Here is a 15,189-nt window from a genome sequence, read left to right on the forward strand (position 1 = left end):
ACAATGCGGCCCATCAATGATGTAGATTACCAATGAAAAAACAATATTTGTTCCATTCTATTGCTCATTCAGTTGCATTCATCTCACAAATTCACAAATCATAAAAATAATCACAATCACATTCTCAATCACACATCCGAGCATCACGGAATCAACACGAAACACATCACAAAATTAACCAGAATAGAACACGGGGCAAAGGAGGATATATCCAGTGGTCCCCAACTACCTGGACACCGGATCTAGCGCCAAGGAGCTCGGCGTGACGGAAAGGCGGCAGTCCGTGACCTTGGGCGCAAGGTGAAGGAGGCTAGAGCTCAGGGATGGACGAGACGAGCAGACAATGGCAGCGGCGACCGACGCTCGAGGGGCCATCCCGATCCAGTGGCTCCTAACCACCTAGAGACTAGATCTAGTGCACCAGAGCTCGAGGCGGCTGCCGACGACCTTGGGCGGTGGGTGAAGGAGGCAGTGGCCGGAGCTTAGGGGCGGAGAGACGGCCGACAACGCTTGGGGGTGAATGAGATGAGCAGACAATCGGCAGCAGGCGAAGGAGACGGCGATGCTTGTGGAGGCTGAATCCGATGGCTGACGATCGTGGGAAAGAGGTCAGTGCGGCTGATGGTCGGCGGTTGCATGAGGGCATGGGAAGACAGCTCCTAACAATCGACGACGACGATAAGTGGTCGGAGAAGAAGAAAGGGAGAAAGAGAAAAGGGAGAGAGATCGGGGGAGAGAGATCGGAGGAGGAGAGGAGAAGGGACGGGAGGAGGGGAGGAGAAAGGGCAAGCAGGCTAGCGGGTTGGCAGGCCCGGGGGGATTTTTTTTTAGTCATCACTAACGGTTATAAGAATTGAACATATTTGAGTGGGGTATCTCATCTGTGATGAATGCAAACTCAACACCCATCATAGATAAGAGGTCATCTGTGATGGGCCTGTGTGTGAGCTCATCAGAGATGTTATGTGTCGGTCCTTATATAAATCTATCATAGATGAGTTCTTACATGTGGCTAGTCATTTCCTTGAGCTTCATTACAACGGGATTTAGTTTAACTCGTGTCAGAGACAAATTTTTTTGGTCCATCGTAGATAGACCGTCATAGATGGATTGGTCTGGCGCAATGAATTGTGTTGCTTGATCTGGATCTATTGGTCAATTAAAATGAAGTGCTCCCAGCTGAGTTTAATTCTTCGGGTGTGGTCGGTGAGTATGCCAGATATCCCTTTCACACACACTGCTTGCAGCAGCATTAGTGTCAACAAAACGTGGTTGGAAATCCGTCAAAAAAAAAAACGTGGTTGGAAATTGCCGGTCCTTTCAGAATCGGTGTACACACAAGACGATGGTACTCGCTCGGGAGAGTAATAACGTAAGAGGGTTAGATGGCAGTATTACGGCCATATTCAGTAGAGCATAAATTGTAAATTCAACGATGAAGATTATTATACGAGTAGTATTTGAAGCCTAATCTTCAAGCTCATCTATCGAAAATTATTGCCGTGCTTCTAAAAATGAAATTTCTTCCCCGAAAAAAATATTCTTAAAACACTTTATTCTACCATATTATTTATAGTACTACTCTCCCTCCGACAAACATTAGATGTCCAAAAACATCAAAAAAGTCTTTTCATCAGAGGTTATTTTTCAGTATTAACATTTAAATCGTTAAGAATACACAACACCGTCGTTTCTCTTATTCGGGAAAAAAGCGAAACAACATATTTACAAACGAAAAATAATTTATAAATAAAACTTTTATATATGTGTTTTTAGCGATCTAAATGCAAAGATGAAAAAAAAACTTCGATGAAAAAAATCTTAAAATAAACTATAATTTAAGATTGAAAATTTCAAAATTTGGTTGTGATAAACATGAGCGAAAAGATGAGACCCCAAATTTTTTTAATTAAATTATTATTATAATAAATAAACGAGGGCCCTCAATGTTGGCTGGTGGCTGCAACTGCAAGCTGCCAGTTTGACTACAAATACCACCGCACACCGCTGGAGGGAGGGGAACCTTCCAGAAGCTCCAGATTCCAAACCAGCAGGAGTCGCCTCGCCTCCTCCTTCATCCTCCTCGTCGTCGCCGCGGGGGTCGCCTGAGGTAGGAATCCCAACAACCCCCCCCCCCCCCCCCACCCAAGCAAGCTTCTAGGGTTTTCGACCGCGCCTCGCTTCCTCCGGTTTCGTGGGAGGCGGTGGGTCTCCCTCCCTCCCTGCGTGTGGATCTCAGATGGGATCGGTGTTTCCTTGTTGGTCTTGCTGCTTCGCGGGGATTTGGGGCTTCGGGCGGGCTGGGGGTGGGGGGGGGGGATTGTTGTGGATGTTGATTGATCGATCGGTGTTGTTGGTTCGGGGCGATTGGTTGGTTGGTGGGGAGGAACGGCTCGTCTCGTGTGTTTGAATCCATATGCAAGTTCAAGTGATGCGAGAGTGTTTTGATGCGTGGACCTGCTGCTTCCTTTTTTTTTTTTCCTTTTGAGCGATGATTCGTGCTGCTGCGGAGGGATACGGATTTGTTAGTTGCCGATTACTAGTAATAATCATTGGAATTGTGTACTGGGCTCTGGCTGCTCATGATGCGATGGGCTTTGTGATATGTTCATGATTAGATTTAGACATGTTTTTTCTGCAAGTGTGGAGTTGATTGCAGAGTGTCCTTCCCTGATATGTCGGGGGATTGGGTGGATGTAGAGAATTGTAGATTTGGGAGTTATTGGACTAGCCAACAGACAGTTTCCTCGTGAATTCGATCCCTTCATGCAGAAATGAATGGAGGGATAGGATGAAATGGGGTGAGAAGAATGGATAGCTAAGATTGAAACTTACCCTTTAGATGGGTGGGAAATCATATCCCAAACCGATTTTCTAGGGATAATTCCTCTATACTAGACGTGTGTTTTGTTTGTATCTAGTATGTTTGCAGTGGGCAGTGGCATTTGTTCTATGATGCCTTTGGTTTACATGCTTTGGAAAAAACAATAGATCATTGGGCCATATTGTTATCTTTTTCTGACTAGTAGTAAATGATGCGTCTGTGTTGCTTCTGCTTTAACATCTTTTCAATCTTCACTAGGATAATTTCATAGTTCAATATGTTCTTTGGGAACTTGGTTGGGTTTTAGGACCTCTAGAGGCTACTTCTGCCACTTGCTAAGTAACTGTTTTGTGGAATTTGTTTACAGATCACATTAACAATGGTGAAGGCTGTTGTTGTGCTTGGTAGCAGTGAGATTGTTAAGGGCACTATCCACTTTGTCCAAGAGGGAGATGGTATGCCATCAGTCATCACCATTTTCATGATTGTCTTGAATTGAATTTTAGTCCTTGAATCGTTGAGATTTACTGGCATGTTTGATTCTTAGGTCCCACCACTGTGACTGGAAGTGTCTCTGGCCTCAAGCCTGGTCTCCATGGGTTCCATATTCATGCACTTGGTGACACCACCAATGGTTGCATGTCAACTGGTAATTATTATTGTTATTACATATATATTGGCTTCTCGCCTGCCTAGATGTACCATCAGGATTGATACAGGCTATCATCATCTGTTGAATTGATTACTTATGATGCACTTGTTTCATAATGTAGGGCCACACTACAATCCTGCCGGAAAGGAGCATGGAGCACCAGAAGATGAGACCCGCCATGCTGGTGATCTTGGAAATGTCACCGCTGGAGAAGATGGTTTGTTCTTTTTCCCTTTATTCCGAATTTTTATTTGTTCCATACCTGTTAATGATTTAACATAACCATATTAGTTGTGGTCTTGTAGTCCTTAACTCATTGTCAATTTGTAGTAATACTTTATTCCGAATTTTTATTTGTTCCATACCTGTTAATGATTTAACATAACCATATTAGTTGTGGTCTTGTAGTCCTTAACTCATTGTCAATTTGTAGTAATAATTGTTGCTGAGAGTTTATTTCTCTGCTGTCAGGTGTTGCTAATATCCATGTTGTTGACAGTCAGGTAAGTAAACATTCAGAAAAAGAACATTCTCCGTCATTTGATTTATGGAACCAATACCACACATCCCCTTATTATTCTGCTGTTACCTTGTCTTTTCCTTCTTTCTTTTTCCTGTGTGTTAACATGGATAACCATTTATCTGTGTCAGATTCCACTTACTGGACCAAATTCAATCATTGGCAGAGCCGTCGTTGTGCATGCCGATCCTGATGATCTTGGAAAGGGTAATATTACAGACAACTGTTTGTGCTCATTTATTTTGTCTGTGTGCTTGTGTGCTCCTTTTCTTCTCTTTTGCTAAGGAAGATCTCACTACTGTTGGGTCTATGATGACAACAATCACTTTCTATTGAATGGATTGCATAAACATGCTGAGTTAGTAGTCAGAAATGTGTAGGGTCCTTTTGTTTTATCATACCAAGTTGCACACGACTGTGTTGTAGGCATTTTTACCTTTGGGGGTAAAGGATATCTGAACTTTACATGGAAAATTTGAATAAGTTGTTCTGCTATGCCAGGCACTATTTGACTTGAATCTCCTATCTGTGCACTTCACCATAAACTATTTGACTTGAATCTCCTATCTGTGCACTTCACCATAAACCTATCTGTGCCAATTCTCATTGCAGTGAGCCAGTTATCAGTGCAGCTTAAATAACATTCATTGGTTTTGGTGCTCTTTTAGGTGGGCACGAGCTGAGCAAGACCACCGGAAACGCTGGTGGCCGTGTTGCTTGCGGTAAGTTCAGAGGCCGTACAATCCAGCCCACCTGAAAATCAGCTTCGTGTCACATATTGATCGACTCACCACTTCATCTCCTTTTCTCTAATTCTTTCCCAATTTTACTTCAGGGATCATCGGACTTCAAGGCTGAAACCTGGAGGTGTGAACTCACCTTCCATCTCCCAGCACCAGAAGCCTGAAACTCTACGAGCTCTTAGCCGTTTCGTCTTTACCTGAGTGGCTACTCTAGATTCTACAATAAGCACCTGATCTCTGCGCATGGTTTTTGGTGTACCATTCTGTCGCCCGCATCGTTGGCGCCCAATGAACTATGTGTTTTGTGTTAAACCTTAAGCTGAAGGGTACCATTTGTAGACTCGATGTTGCTCTCTTCCTCGGAATGTCGTTACATCTGTTCGCTCGTTTCGTCCGTACTTTTGCGATTGGTCATTGTTCGCTCGTTTCATCCCTCTGCTTTTGCGAGTAAACGGAACGCAAGTAAGATTGGCAATCAGTCCCCGAGTCCAATTGTGTTTCGCTTATGCTTATAAGTCAAAAATTAAAATTTAAAATTTAATTTGGAGTTGATTTTGTAGTTTTCTCAATGTAGTTTATTTTTTAGTATTTGTTTTTTAATTGCAAAGGAAACGTATATAAAAGTTTTTCTCAATGTGGTGAAAGAGAGGATCGGATCGTCTAGGCTATTGCCCAAAAGCGTTTTTCTACGGGGATACGGTTGTATTTCTTCACCGATGGCTAGGCCAGTTGCCCGGTTGGTCTCTGCCATCCAAGTGGGGCGCAGCTTAACGCGTAAAAGTGCAGTTGAAACTTGAAACGAGTCGAATAGAACGTGCACAGCATGTTAATAAGTACACAAGTACGAAACGTAGGGGAAAAAAAAGAACAAAAAAAAGATAGCCGGGGGCATTCCGAGAATCGAACTCGGGACCTCTCGCACCCAAAGCGAGAATCATACCACTAGACCAAATGCCCTTGTGTGATAGATTACAAACATAAAATTATATAAATTTATCAATGTTCCAGTGAAACATATAACCAAAATTCAAGGACACGCAAACACATACTCACCTATCTGCTAGTGCGGCCCCTTGACACACGTTAAGAAGGCGGAGAAAATGTATTTACGTGGATGTAATATTGGTAGACACCAGCATCTGAATCATACAACGACAGTTTATACCTACGAAGTTTGACAAATGTCACAACTCACAATATCGACTCATCAAGCCGGTACGAATCGGTAAATCGGTCAAGCTTAAAAATAAATTGAACTGAAATTCAATTTTTTTTTGGTAGAAAATTTTTTCGGGTTTCACTCGTTTTCGTCGATAACGGAGATGTAATCATGTCTATGCATCGACAAAACCACTCCAAAGCTGTTTTCAGTTACCGAATTGCTTTGTAAACCGCGTCGTTATTAGATGATCCACAAGCATTACAAGATCTGTTCTAACTACAAATAAAGATTACACTGGAGGTGGAGTCGTCGCAACTTCTTCAATGACACTAGCAATGGTCGCAGTAGAGCTGTAGAGGATAAGATTTGAGAGCAAAGAGCAAATCCATTGTTGTCAACTTGGCTGCGCCTGCGATCGATCGTTGGACGCACGACGAGAATCACTCAACCTTCAGTTGAGCCAGGAAGCTTCAGCCGCGTCAACCCTTAGTCAAAAAGTAGAGCGAAAAATCCTGCAAAAATCCGTCAAATCCTGCACTAAACTCGTGCACATGAGATGATCATAAGCAAGCTATAACTACGCCATGGTGCTAGCCGTGGCAGATCGAAATGCGCCTAGTAGAAAACATTGCATCTAGAAGGGCATGCAAGCACAAGAAACGTTTTTGTTCTCTCTAAAAATACCTTGCGTGCACACATGACTCTGCAATCTACATCGATCTTTTGCTGAAAGTATATGAAGATCCACAAGGCATTTTTTTACAGATCGAGGACCGGAAGAATGGACTAACGTAAGTGTTTTACGAGGAAGTTGCAAATAATTTTTACATAAACCTCACTATGAGTCAACACTTGGTAAGGACAATTTTTCTTCTTTTCTGCAAGAAGAATCAAATATTTAGATAAAAACGATTTCATACATCCAATCAGGGCTCGCAATATCATTTGAATTCCGTCACCCAAAATTTAATTTTAATTCATTCATCCAATCAATTTGAATTCCAAATTATATTCAGCTTTTTATTGATTGGATGTTTGAAATCAATTTCAAAATTTCCCTTAAAATTCATGAAATTGATTTCGAAGTCAACTACCATAAGACTTCATACCTCCAACTAGTTATGTTTTTTCTAAAATCAAAATTTCCCTTCAAATTCATGAAATTTGTCTGTTTTGTTCCAATATAAAATTATGAACACTTGTCCAAACAAGCCACACATAGCTACTTACACCATCTGTCTCAAAATAAACCAACTTCTAGATATGTATCTGAATATAACCTAGATAGCTAAAAGTTGGTGTTTTTTTTTTAAGGGAGGGAGGGAATATAGTCTATAGTCCCTTGCAAGAAATTGTGCAGGGATCAAAATCAATTGCACTCCATATGCATTAGGATCATGCTAGTTAGTGTTTATTTTTAATGAAGATGAAGACAGAGTTATAGCACGAAAAATATGAAATTAAACTATTAGTGCATGATTAACTAAGTTTTAATTATTATAAACTTAAATAATAGATTTATCTGATATTTTCAACCAATTCCTACTAGTATACTCCCTCCGTACTCGTAAAGGAAGTCGTTTAGGACAATGTTTAAGTCAAACCTTGGGAATATAAGGGCCGTTTTGGTTTGATACCAAAATGTTGCCATACCAATGTTTTGGTAGTTTAAATAGTAAATGTGATGATTTGGTTTAAAGCCAAATATTTGGTAATGCCTATACTCAATTTGGCACAATTCTAGAATGTTCTTCACCATAATTTGAAATTTGGCTCTCAATTGGCATCAATCCAAAGACACTCATTTACAATTCTACCCTACCAAAATATTGGTAGTGCCAAAACTTGCCTAGAGTTTGGCACTACCGATATATTGGTAGGGTACTAAACCAAACAAGCCCTAAATCATAAATAACTCTCAAGTTGTTGAGTTTGAAAAAGTAAAAATTATATGAATAGATTTGTCTTGAAAAATACTTTCATAAAAATATACATATATTATTTTTAATAAATATTTTTATAGAAACAAGAAGTCAAAGTTGTATTTTGTAAATCGTATCACTGTCCAAAATGACTTCCTTTACGAGTATGGAGGGAGTATACTATAAAGTTTTCATACGAAATGTACAGTTTAACCGTTTGGATAGCGTGGTGACGAAAGATGAGGTGAAATTTGTATCTTTATATACCAACAGCAAGGACAGTCATTGGGACAGTTTGAGGCCCATGGCACATTGCTTTTTCCTAATTTCGGAACCAAATCAATCAGGAACATGTGGGAAACGTACAAAGATGGGACGCTGGAATCCAAAAGAAAACGTAACCGAGGCAAATCCCGTCCTTCCTTCCCGTGGCCTTCTAGAAGGCAGCCCAGCCCTGCACTGCACAGCTGCACATGCCGTTTGCCTAACCCTCGTATCCTTCTAGAAGGAGATCAGGAGGAGGAATCAAATCAGCTGGCACCTGTCAGTATCATAAAGCCTGCTGTTTTCCTCTGCAATTATGCATGCATATCCATCTAATAAAGGGGTTGTACAATTAATAGACACAGTGTTCCGGCTGGTCGGCTGATGCCTTCCGAGAGCAAGTACAATAGCAGACTATAAACTAGCTATAAACAGATATCTAAGACACAATATGCATATGATAGATGAGAACATACATTAATAGTATAATATATGTTTATAGGTAACTATTCTATAAATTAGCTATTAAGTTGACTATAGATGATTTAGAGCTAGTAGTTGGCTATACTATTAAACTTACTTCGAAGAATATTTATCATATCGAAATGAAGAGTAATTGTTTGCAATTTAATTAATAAATTATAAGTTATCCATTTGTCTTTTCTAAAATATAAAGTAGTTATATTTTAAAACAGATTGAGTACATAATAATGAGTGGATTGTAAATTCACGCAGCACGAGGGAAGAGGGGACGAACAGTTCTCTAAATTTGAAGAGTACTAGTAAAGATAATGATCAAATAAACACTATAATTTCACAAAGTTCATAGTAAGAGTTTGTTCATTTACTCTCCTCTGAAATGTGGCAAACATTTTACCTATGGACTATATGGCAAACATTATTCTGCTGTACGTGTTCTAATTTTTTAACCCAACTGATCAGACGAGAATAATACATAGCTTTTCCACCGAACAATGGTTGACCAATATATTGATATTAACGACCTGCTCGAAATATAATTTGACAGCGATAAGCACACGTGATGGTAACTCCAGTGTTTATGGGTGTCACTATGTCAGAGCTTACTAAATGCAAGATTAGATGGAGCCGATAACAAATGGTGCATGTAGAAGGGATACTTCGAAGTATATAGAGCATTGGAGCACACTTTTCACATCCCTTCTTCTAAAGCTGCATCTCATTACCAAAAAGAAAAACTGTATCTCATTTTGAATTTCAAAATAAATTTAGGCAGGCTTTCCTTCATATATATATGTAGCTTCCGTTGTCAAGGTTTACTTTCAGATGGTGTGTTCGACTGTTATTTTCGCAATAGTTGCGGTTGCAGCAGTTCAAAATTACTGTAGCTTACAGTGATTTTGAACTGTCACAGCCGCAGCGGTTGCGATAGTCTTAGCTACCCAACATGGCCATAATTTGCTAGGAAGACAACTCAAAAAACCTACCAAAAATTATTTTTCTGAAAAAAAATCACATTTCATTTTTTTGTCTTTTATTAAGTCACAATTTGTTTTTTTTTCATGAACGCGTAAAAAGATTGCATATCAATATATTAGAAGAAAAGAGTTTTAGTTACATAACGCAATCAGCTAGACCGGCTTATGCCAGAGGAAGGGAGAAAAGTCAAAATAAAAAAACTGAAGCTTAGAAAACTACGGTGGCTAAACACAAACTCCAAACAACGGTAAGGGGCCAAGCTATGTTACACTCCTAACAGTCCCCAAAAGCAGCAACACATTTTGTTTTTTGATCACTGAACAACCAAATTGCTACTCCAGCTTGAACTGCTTGCTTGGCAGCTGCGGCCGCTTTTAATTATTCATCAGGAGCAAGCACAGCTTTTATTATCAGTTAATATTCGGCAAAACGTGCATGCATGTGCACGTAGTACACAGAAATACTACTAATATTCCCTATTAACTACCACTACTTGGCTAAGCCAAGTAGGCTTCTCCACGTGTGTATATATATATGACTATGTGCACACGTACACGCCCAAACTTAACCAAAATCCACAAGCATTTTCTTTTACCCACCAAACAAACAAATCGATCTCTTGTGTCTCATGGCCACCGTGCGGCCACACCCGCCGGCGCCACCGTCTCCGGTGCAGGCGCCGGCGCCGGCGGCGCCCCCTCCGGTGAGCGTCGCCGCGCGGCCGCAGGCGCCGTACTACTACTACTGCCACGGCTGGAAGGAGGGCGTGGCGGAGTCGCGCTGCCCGACGACGGATGCGGCGGCGGCGGCTGCGGCGGCGAACGGTGGCGTGATCGAGCTCTCGTCGTCGGACAGCAGCGGCGGCGGCGGCGGCGCCGGCCGATGGGACGATGACGACGACGGGTGCAGCAGCTGCGTCGACGGCGACGATGGCGCGGCGGCCGGCGGCGGCGGGGCGGGGCGGCGCCGCGACGAGGAGGAGAAAGGGAGGAGCCAGCAGTTCGGCAGCTGGTGGAGCCGCCATGACAGCAGCAGCAGCAGCAGCTTCCTCTGGCCGCCGCCGCCGAATGACAACGGCGACGACGAGGACCCGGCGGCGGCGGCGGCGAGGCGGCAGGAGGAGGACCGCAAGTTCTGGGAGGCGTGCCTGGCCTCGGGCCTTCCATGAAGCCTGAAAGGGTAGCTATAGCAATCGAGTATCGGATGCGACATACAAATCCGTATAATTCTAGATTGATATATTATGATATCGGAAAATCCGTATAGTCGTAGATTGATATATTTTGATGTAGATTGATATATTTTGATGTCGGATGGGACGTACAAATCCGTATAGTCCTAAGTTGATATATTCTAGCTGGAGGGAGTACAAAACTGACCAGTAACGTATGTGTGCAATATTGCTTGTTTTTTGTTCAGTATAAATTGGTTTTGTGTTTCTGGATTAAACAAACAGTTTTAATCAGTAACAAACCCTGTGGTTTTGGCAACGTTGCAAGCTACAATTATGTGAGTTTGGTGCGTGAGGTGATGGAAAGAGAACAAGGGTGGTTACCTTACCTTACTTAGTACTAGTAGTTGCTTAGGAACTAACCTCTTGTTGTTGATACATAGTGCGTGAGTGCAATCAACGTGTAGGACAGATTGTTCCTCTCCCCTTTTTTCTTTCTTTCACTTTTTTGCACAAAAAGAACATTAAGAAATTTCGTTGATATGTAATGCGTGTTAGCGTTGTGTTTTCCCCTTTACTTCCTTTTATTTCTCTATGTAAATAGAGAGTTAAATTAACGCACATACACACGAGTGTACCTCCCCTAACGTAAATCGACGCCTAAAATCAGATTTTACAAATAAATCCACGACAAATTTGCATCGCATGCATGTAAGTCATGTAGCTCAATCACTACCATGTACTAGTGTTGTCCTTTGAAGACTTGAACAAGAATGGTTTGAACTTTGAACAATAATGGTTGGTGGGAAGCGCCAACGTGCTTAATTTTGCTGCTTCCATGACTCCACCCACCAGAGGCGATGGTTCTTCGATGTTTCTCATTGTCTGCGACTGCATCTGGACATCTCATCTGGTTCGTCTGAACAAGAACAACTGGGTAATCACAGTAACAAGGGGTAAGTGAGGATACGACGTCGACAGAGGCGTCGGAATTAAGATTCAAAGCCTACCGTTAATTTTGATTAAAAAAAATAGTAACCTTGGATTATGTCATTATGCCTTGCAAATGATGCAAGGGAAGTATCTCAAGTCAGGCATGGTTCAAGAAGAATAAACGAGGTTAAGAAAGTTAACTTGGAGAAGTTGAAATGAGCAAGCGGATTTGACCCAGGATTTGCATTTTCGATTTCAGCCAAAAATTCGGTTGGACCAAAATTTTGTGATTTTCGGCACTCTTTGGATAGTTTTTTTTAATTTTAATAAATTTTGACTAGATTTGAATAAACTTTGACCAAATTCAACAAACATTTGAGAAAATCCGAAAATTTCGGTTGATATATTGATTAGCCGGTGGGGGTCTAAAATTACCGAAATTACAATCATTGATTTGACCATAGAAAATGTGCATGTAGGATCAGGTTATGTCAGCACAAATTCTCCCAGCAACGGAGATGCATGAAACGCACAACCTCGCAATGTAAGGTCATATGCTTTGTAACCTGCAAGTCCCTGCACATTTTCTCACAGTTACAGGGTATCAATGGCCTTACCTACAACCAAGCCACTCAGGAGCTGTGCAAATACTGCAAAATGTGTATCAAGTTAAACAACTGGTAATAAAGAAACACATAAAGATGCGATGGTACCATCCAAATGGCAAACTGTGTAGTATCAAGTGAACAACTGGTTATAAAGAAACGCATAAAAGATAGAACAGTACCATCTAAATGGCATCATGTCTTACCATGGAAAGTGAAGCATCCTGGGGACAGAGTTGCTTGTACCCTCCAAAAGAGAATGGGTTCCTCTCATAGCATGGATGATGGAGCCCCAATCAAAGAACTCTTGCAAGTAGGGGAGAACACCGTTTGTATTTGGGCACCGCAGAGTAGATAGTAATCTACTCCCTCCGTTAGCCGTTTAACATTTTTCCTAGTCAATCTTCTTTAACTTTGATCAAATCTATAGAAAAATATAGTACTATTTTCAACACAAAATAAACATATTATGAATGTTAGATTTAATGAAATTAATTTAATATTTTAGGTGTTGCTAATTTTTTCTATAAATTTGATCAAACTTAGTAACAAAAAAATTAAACCATAATATGAAATGGATGGAGTACTTAGTATTTTAAGCATATCTGCTGGCTGTCGCAGAGACGCTCAAATCACTGGACCAGTTTGAGATGTCGGTCGCCTGAATGGGACAACCGCACATCGCTGTCGGTTGGAGATACTGTTCTCCAATTCAGAATTCAGGGTCGAGCAACTTGAATGACATGAACTGGCAACTAGAAAAAAGGCAGCGTTCGTTTGGAGGACATCGAGGGAGAAAGCATCTCGTTTTCCGTACGCACGCTTCCCAAACTACTAAACGGTGTATTTTTTGTAAAAATTTTCTATAGGAAAGTTGCTTTAAAAAATCATATTAATCCATTTTTAAAATTTAAAATAATTAATACTCAATTAATCATGAGCTAATGGCTAAACTCGTTTTGCGTATCTTCTCAATCTCCTCAATCCCCTTCTTCTCAAACACATAGTCCAGCAAAGGTCTCAAGAAGAAGTCAGACAGATAACAGTCGCACCAACAAATAAGCAATTTGAGCACTGAAGAATAATATATCTTAAAGAATCAGACCAGCAACTAGATATCATATGCTGATATATATGATAAAATAAGTTATTGTTGATTCATCTTTTAGGAAAATAGTTTCTTGCAATTTCTAGAATTGGTAGGAAGAGCTAACTTACTGGATTTTATTTATGAGAGAAGATCAGCAGAATCACATTTATTCTTTTTGTCATCATTCGTTCAGTGTCATTGTTTATTCCATTTTTGCTATGCTTTTCCCTTGATGGTTCACCATTCAACTGGACCTTAAGATAAGTTCTCTGCACTTTTCTTGATTACACCTTCCTTGTTCTAGCCCTGAAATTACCTCCCACTACCTACAACTAGATGTTGATAGTTTCTTTAATGACTTTATTATAACCGATAGAAAAGTTTTTTGGGTTTCAACTGATTGTCACGCCACATTTGGAATCAAATAAAGAAGGTTACTTGAATGCTTGCTTACTTTATTCTGTCCAAAGGCAAATCTATAGTACAGCCAATGTTTTGTATCTGAAATGTAAAGGTAACCTATATACATGTGTTGGTCTCTTGATTCTGTCAAGCCATCAATCTACTACCTCCATTTTAGGATAAATGACAGCGTTGAATATCCTGTTCAAACTTTGACCAATAGCAATTTCTATGTTGTCATTGTTGGTAGGTTAAGGCCCTGTTTAGTTCCAAATTTTTTTTTCAAACTTCTAACTTTCCATCACATCAAACCTTTCATACACACAACTTTTCTATCACATCGTATCAATTTCAACCAAACTTCCAAACTTCAGCGTGAACTAAATACAGCCTAACAATCACACTGCTTAGATTTATTTCGCATCATACTGCCATAATGGTATTGTGGAGTTCCAAGTATATAAATTCTTTTGTTGAAAAAATTGTGGTCAAACTGTGTATAGTTCACTCAACACTGTCAATTTGGAGTACATAAAAGGGATGTAGTATAATTTAGTTACCTGAAGCAGTAGAGAGCACACACGTGGAGTACAAAATGATTTCAACTATGAGGTGAACCACTGAGCAAAATCATCATGAAAACCACCATGTATCTGCTATGCTAATGAAGATTAAGGTATTCCGGAGATTAAAAAATCCAAGCACGTTGGCATGAAGATTATTAGAGCAAGTTTAATAGTATAGCTCACTACTAGCTCCAATTTATCTATAGCCAATCTAATAGCTAATTCATACAATAATTATTTACTATACTATTAATATATGGTCACACCTGTCATACACATATTGCGTCTTGGAATCCGTGCTGCAGCTGGCTACAGATTTGTAGCACGCTGCTCTTCTCTCTCATCGTTTATCTCATTAAAATATGTTTATAGCTAACTAATAGCCTGCTATCTCATTACAAGCACACAGACTTACCCAGTAGCTTTTGAGAAATTCAATGAATACTTGCATGATTTCATAGGATTCTGTCCAAACAGTTTCCTGCTTCTGTTTGAAGGGTCTCAGTCTCTCAGCAAATCTTGACACAGATTCTGGCATTGATAGGTAGCTTTTCCACAAAGCAGAATCATTGTTGCTACCAGAGTATCAACAGACATAAATAGTGATACTGTATTACTGACCTCTTCTCTGAATTCACAAAAACAAGTGAGAAATCATCAACATCATAGAAGTAAAGAAATTGCTTCCCATGCTGCTGATATCTCTGTGTATGCTCCCGGATGAATCTTCCTGTATTGACTATAGTATTGCAAATTTAGCTTCATAAGAAAAACTTCAAGAATGTTTCTGTTTCTTAATGTCAAAAGTAGAATAATAACATGATATCCCCAACCCCACCAGTATCCTTTTATGTTCTCAGTCTAGAGGAAATTCAGC

General features: G+C 40.3%; 2 protein-coding genes and 1 non-coding gene across 4 annotated transcripts; 2 read left to right on the plus strand and 1 right to left on the minus strand.

Moving 5' to 3' along the window:
* Window positions 1-1,978: 1,978 nt before the first annotated feature.
* LOC4332846 (superoxide dismutase [Cu-Zn] 1-like) lies at window positions 1,979-5,214 on the plus strand. Of its 2 annotated transcripts, none has more exons than NM_001402155.1 (8): window positions 1,979-2,110; window positions 3,192-3,279; window positions 3,372-3,473; window positions 3,598-3,693; window positions 3,948-3,979; window positions 4,128-4,203; window positions 4,665-4,718; window positions 4,832-5,214. In NM_001402155.1, exons 2-8 carry the CDS (start codon window positions 3,204-3,206, stop codon window positions 4,852-4,854), a joined length of 459 nt encoding a protein of 152 aa, NP_001389084.1. In that variant the 5' UTR covers window positions 1,979-2,110; window positions 3,192-3,203; the 3' UTR covers window positions 4,855-5,214. The 2 variants fall into 2 exon arrangements, with proteins under 2 accessions (NP_001389084.1, XP_015632608.1); XM_015777122.3 differs by having other exon boundaries at window positions 2,019-2,204; window positions 4,832-5,137.
* Window positions 5,215-5,624: 410 nt separating this feature from the next.
* On the minus strand, window positions 5,625-5,696 carry TRNAP-UGG (transfer RNA proline (anticodon UGG)). The gene has a single exon. It is a non-coding gene; the product is annotated as a tRNA-Pro (tRNA).
* A 4,184-nt stretch (window positions 5,697-9,880) lies between these two features.
* On the plus strand, window positions 9,881-11,035 carry LOC4332848 (uncharacterized). The gene has a single exon (XM_015774440.3). It carries the CDS (start codon window positions 10,174-10,176, stop codon window positions 10,711-10,713), a length of 540 nt encoding a protein of 179 aa, XP_015629926.1. The 5' UTR covers window positions 9,881-10,173; the 3' UTR covers window positions 10,714-11,035.
* Window positions 11,036-15,189: the final 4,154 nt, after the last annotated feature.

This window comes from Oryza sativa, chromosome 3, assembly GCF_034140825.1.
Source record: "Oryza sativa Japonica Group chromosome 3, ASM3414082v1".
Taxonomy (NCBI): Eukaryota; Viridiplantae; Streptophyta; class Magnoliopsida; order Poales; family Poaceae; genus Oryza; species Oryza sativa.

Bases quoted from the DNA above. Each gene is read 5' to 3' on its own strand.
- LOC4332846 (NM_001402155.1), top strand. From the start codon at position 3,204: ATGGTGAAGGCTGTTGTTGTGCTTGGTAGCAGTGAGATTGTTAAGGGC. The intron at 3,280-3,371 runs GTATGCCATCAG...TTTGATTCTTAG, and splicing joins CTTTGTCCAAGAGGGAGATG to GTCCCACCACTGTGACTGGA. The intron at 3,474-3,597 runs GTAATTATTATT...TTCATAATGTAG, and splicing joins CAATGGTTGCATGTCAACTG to GGCCACACTACAATCCTGCC.
- LOC4332848 (XM_015774440.3), top strand. From the start codon at position 10,174: ATGGCCACCGTGCGGCCACACCCGCCGGCGCCACCGTCTCCGGTGCAG.